The sequence below is a fragment of the Gavialis gangeticus genome, unplaced genomic scaffold (assembly GCF_001723915.1).
Source record: "Gavialis gangeticus isolate Ggan-Ray unplaced genomic scaffold, GavGan_comp1, whole genome shotgun sequence".
NCBI lineage: Eukaryota > Metazoa > Chordata > Crocodylia > Gavialidae > Gavialis > Gavialis gangeticus.
In genome coordinates this window covers 14295011-14299908 of record NW_017728993.1, presented here as the reverse complement: position 1 = coordinate 14299908, position 4898 = coordinate 14295011, and the positions used below count along the sequence as shown (strand labels likewise).

The 4898-nt window shown below is 41.0% G+C and overlaps 1 protein-coding gene across 1 annotated transcript in view; it reads right to left on the bottom strand.

The window, feature by feature from the left end:
* Positions 1–817: 817 nt before the first annotated feature.
* USP24 (ubiquitin specific peptidase 24) overlaps positions 818–4898 on the bottom strand; it is a 112523-nt gene continuing 108442 nt past the window's right edge. The window contains exons 68-70 of the mRNA XM_019528298.1: positions 3881–3967; positions 3490–3600; positions 818–3219 (exon numbers count right to left, since the gene is read on the bottom strand). Of these exons, the coding sequence (XP_019383843.1) occupies positions 3157–3219; positions 3490–3600; positions 3881–3967 (261 nt within the window). The 3' untranslated portion in view covers positions 818–3156. The remainder of the gene's footprint in view (positions 3220–3489; positions 3601–3880; positions 3968–4898) is intronic.

Below are 4898 nucleotides of genomic sequence, written 5' to 3'. Positions count from 1 at the left end.
ACTCCAGGCCTTGGTTTCCTATCAAGGGATTAACACAATAGGTGGTGGCAGCCTTGATCTTGCTTGAAAACAGTTTCTTTGAGAGCATGCTGCTCTGTGGGCCTTTGCCAATTAAGAAGTCTTTATCCACAGGATGAAGTGAGTGGTAAAAAGCGTCTGGCAGGAAGAGCTTAGTTCTTTTACGGAAGGTAGGGCTGTAACCAGATCCCTGCTTGATCACAACAGGAGACAAGAATAACAAAAGGACAAGTAGATTAAGCACCATGTACGTGTCCTGCTCCTGGCAGAAGGTTGTTCTTCTTTGAACCAGCACCAATGGGAGTATTGAAAAAATCCAACTGCCTTCCAAATCACCTGCAAAAATAAGTCAGCAATGCTTTGCAACTTGACGCAGGGACCATTCAGACTTTAACCAGCCTAATCAGCAACTTGAAAAGCAGAAACAACCCAACACACCCCATTCGACTGCGAGAAGCTGGCAGGAATTAGTGCAAAGCTGTTACACTCACTCACTGTTGTGCTTGCAGAGACCCTCACGCTAGAGACAGCTGGGTCAGCAGTAGCATTAGAAAGGACCCACTGATGCTGAAGGAGAAAGCAGCAGCATGGAGGGGGCATCTATGTCAGGGCATCTTTCAGAGCTTGCGACCTGAAGGATTGGCCAGGAAGGGTTTAAGGATCAGATGTTCAACAAAACAGCAGCATAATTGTGCACAATCTAAAGATTACACTAGTTTCTTTGAAAGGAATAACTTTATTCCATTGACCAGGAATCCCAAGGCCATTCACCAGGACTACCTAGGGATTTTTTTTTTAACTCCCGGTAGCAAGGTTTATGCATAAATCAGACAAGTCTCTCCGCGAGGGCGCGCACACACGCTATGGCTGCTCCCTTACCGAACATTTTCGAAGAGGTATAAAAGCATTTTCATCCAAAAGATCGGCAGTAAAAATTACAACAGAGAAACGTGGCACAATTCACACACAAATTAGATTTTCAACTGCTTCCAAAAAATAAAATAAATCTTGCAATGCTGGCAGCTTGGAAACCGACTCATTTGGCTAGGTATCGTCTTATTGAAAGTGCTAACCACGGACATCGTGAGCAGAACCAAAGAAGTTTGCAGTGGTTTGGAACGTACAGTGGTGACAAGCAAATGTTGGTGCCCAGACTTGTTGCTTTGAGCTGGAAGAGGGCATCGTTTCCACTGGAAATAATGGGAACTTGAAGCGACAAACGGATTGATGGTGGCCCATAAGAACAAATACTGACCATCATCTACTACGTCACCACTGTATCCTGACTGAGATTTATGACCCGTTACAAAGCAATAGGAATGGGGAATGTAGGGGTGTCAGTAAGAAATGATTTATTCAAAATTAATTTAAAACATCACATTTAAAATTTCCCAGCATGGTATCAGAAACATTTATAAAACACGCTCGCTCGGCCACGTTTCAGTGAAGACACTGTTTTGAAAAAAAGTGATATCCACTACAATGCCGTCCTTACTCTGCACATGCAATTTATGACAATGGTTCTCTAACCTGCAATAAGTTATAGAGCTGTACAACTGAAATCATATCGGATATTTACTTCAACAGTGAAATGACTGGTTAATTTTAAGATTAGTGCACAACAGTGAAAAGCTGTCTGCCGGCCCTTGTTTCGGCAACAGTACATAAAAGTAAAAAGAAAAAAAGGCACTTCTTGGCTGGTTGTGCCTTTGACTTGGCAAATTTATCCGTTTTGGAGGTACCCAGGCACTCCATAAGATTTCCCCCTTTCCTGTGCATGTTTTTTTTGTTTTTTTGTTTTTTGTTTTTTTTAAAGTAAGGCAGAATCCATAAATAAAGGCAAAAAGCAGTGCAGAAAATGCGACGAACTCAAGATGCAAAATGTACAAAATATGAAAAGTCAATTGGCACAGAAGAAACTAGTATCCAGAGCTACTAGAGATCACAGAACTGTGTTCAACAAGGAAAAGCAAAATGGTGCTCATGTAGTCCAACTGGTTTCCAGTTATTTATGAGCAAATAAACCCTAACTGTTGTAGTTGAAATGTTGCCCGGTCAAGTGAAAATACAAACGATGCCTGATCATTCTCTCCCCGTGTTAAAATTTTTATAAAATCCACACAACGTCCTCAACTCACTCAAGGAACTATTCATCATATACAACCAATACCAGCTTTCTCAGTAATTTCAAAGCATAAGCCAATGATTGCAGATCACATGATTAAGACTACAGTTTATTCAATATGTCTCCAATTGTTAAAAAAGATGACTGAATGGAGTCAAACTGCAAGAAAGTTCCACTGGTAAAGTGCTTTTTTTTCCCTTGTGAAACTATTCATCAACATTTTTTTTTTCAAATCCAGCAATGTCATTTAATCAACACTTGTGTTTCTGAAGACAACAAAGCTTTTTTTTATTGCTCTTCCCAATTTTCTTTTTGACAGAAGAAGGTCACCAGGAAAAGATAAATTTCAGAGTTCCTTGTACCAAAGCCGTTCCATAAGGAATCACAGTTTTTACTGAGCTCTCACTGAACCCTCTGTAAAGCGCTATACAAATTAGCAGGGAGACATATTAAATACAAAGGTCCTTCTGTAAACTGATTCTTTAACTAATATTTTACAAAGCAAATGTAAGTCATCACACATCTTTACATAATTTTGAATAATCCTATTCAATATTAGCAGAAAGATTAAAAATTTGCCCTCCATACCTAAAGGCAGTCTGATTTTGTTTTCCTGTATAAAAACCAAGAGATTTTTTTTTTTTTGCAGCATCACAGAAAAAGCAACAGTTTTACATTCACTCATTTAAATGTTCACATAAAATTTTCAACCACTAGCTTTTGTGTATTTGATAAAATCCGCTTGACAAACTGCTCTCTGCAGCTGGACTGTCACACTAAATACTGCAGGGAAAGATGTACTTCTTTGTGACATTTACCGTTCACAAGCCTTCGCAGCTGAAAAAGCTTTTAACTCCGAAGGAAAATAAATCCTTGAAGGTTACCACCCATTCAAATAAAGCAGTCTCTTCTCCAGACTCCTCCAAAAGGTGTAAGTGATGGGACTCCAGTTTCAAAAAGGTACCAGGCATTAAACTATTCCGAGTTGAAATCTTGAGTTTTGCAGATATCCTCTAAGGGTCAACATCATCAAGGTCACTTTTAGGTTCACCAATCATCATGGGAGACTCTGAGCCCTTTCAACAACAAAAAAAAAAAACAAAATTAAGGAAATTATTTTACGCTGCTCTTCAGAAATGTACACTATGAAATGTCACCTTAAGGTTAACTGCCCTGACTGCATGCAGTGTTTTATTCCTGCTGCCTGAACCACCAGCCATGCTCCATTCAAGAGGCAAACACAAAAGTATGGAGTATTAGGATTTTTTAATATGAAGCTAACCGCTGCAATCACGTACCATGAATTGTTAACTTGAGACAATGCTTGATGCATTTCTATTGTTTACCTGCTGTAGAGCGCTCTCTCCGTTCTCATTGGCTGGACTGCTTTCTGATCCATTACTGCTTCCTGACTGATCCTTTTCGTTCAGCAAGGCTGTGGCATATGCCAATGTGTCCTGTGGTGGAACAGGAGGTCAGGAGGTTAGGGGTCTGGGGCAGAGGGTACCCCCTTCTACACTATGCAATGATAGTAGACCTATCACCACTTCCTTGTTTTCAGAACAGAAAAGGGCTCATGCAGAATCTAACAGATTAATTTAAGGGCTGTCTTCAGGAACACGCTTCTAGAAGAGGAAGCACTCAAGTGTTTGAGTACATGGTGAGGCCAAGAGGAGAGCCACTAAGCGAAGGGCAGGAAAGAGGACTGCAAAGCATGAGCTCTCGTGACTGACAGACCTGTGCAGAAATCGTGCGCTGGAAGGTTTTTGCAGTTGAAGTTTCATTGGACACGTTACTCTGTGGAGCCCAGTAGTGTTCAGACATCTAGATAAAAGCCAAAATAAAAACAGTGCATTAACTGCAGTAGAAACTTAACAATACCCAAGGCCTCAGACGCACCTCAGCAAGAGGGGCCAAAACTCTTGAGGTTGATGCTTTTGAAACACTCTTGACAGCTGACTGGAGACTTGGTGTCAGTCTCACTTAAATGACCATTTTCAAGTCCTGAAAGGGCTTCACCTGAGAGGAATAATCCATTAGCACAACAACTGTGGTGCTGTTTTTACAGCAAATTAAGTGGAAAGGCAGCCTGAGATCACAGATCACACAGCAGTGCTGAAGGTCCAAGCCTGACTCAGGTCTGACTGCAACAGCAGGACATGGACCAGCTGCTCAGCTTCAAAAAGAGTACTGGGAAGACATAAGATAGTCTGCATCAACGCTGAGGGAGCTGGTTCTAGAGATCCCAGCCACAGCCCTGGGAACGGAAGGGGAAAGGACAAGTGTTGCTGTTGAACTGTAATGGGCTGTAGCCACAGCTTCTTGCGAAAGGTGGTTCCCTGCACCGGCAGAGGCAGGGCAAGATAGTGACACCGGGTTTTCCACGCTAAAAGTCCCAATATCGGTTCTCTGGCACTGAAAAAGTCCGTACGCGACTCTCATGACACAGAGACAACGACTGGTGATTATCACAAATTTAGCACATTGATCATTTGTACTGCTACATAAGTGTGTATGTGCAAACACACATTAGAGAGATGAAAAAGCCAAGCAAAAACTTTCAAATGTAACCATGTAGCTATATTACAATAGGTATTACTGAATACACAAAGGAAAAATTGTATGCAGTGCTAAGAACGATCGCAAAAAACAGATGGAAAAAATAAATTGGTTCCTAAAATAAGCCAAGCAAAATTTGATGTTATAGAAGTCTGGCTGCAAACACAACTAGGGAAAAAAAAAAAAAAAAAAAGAG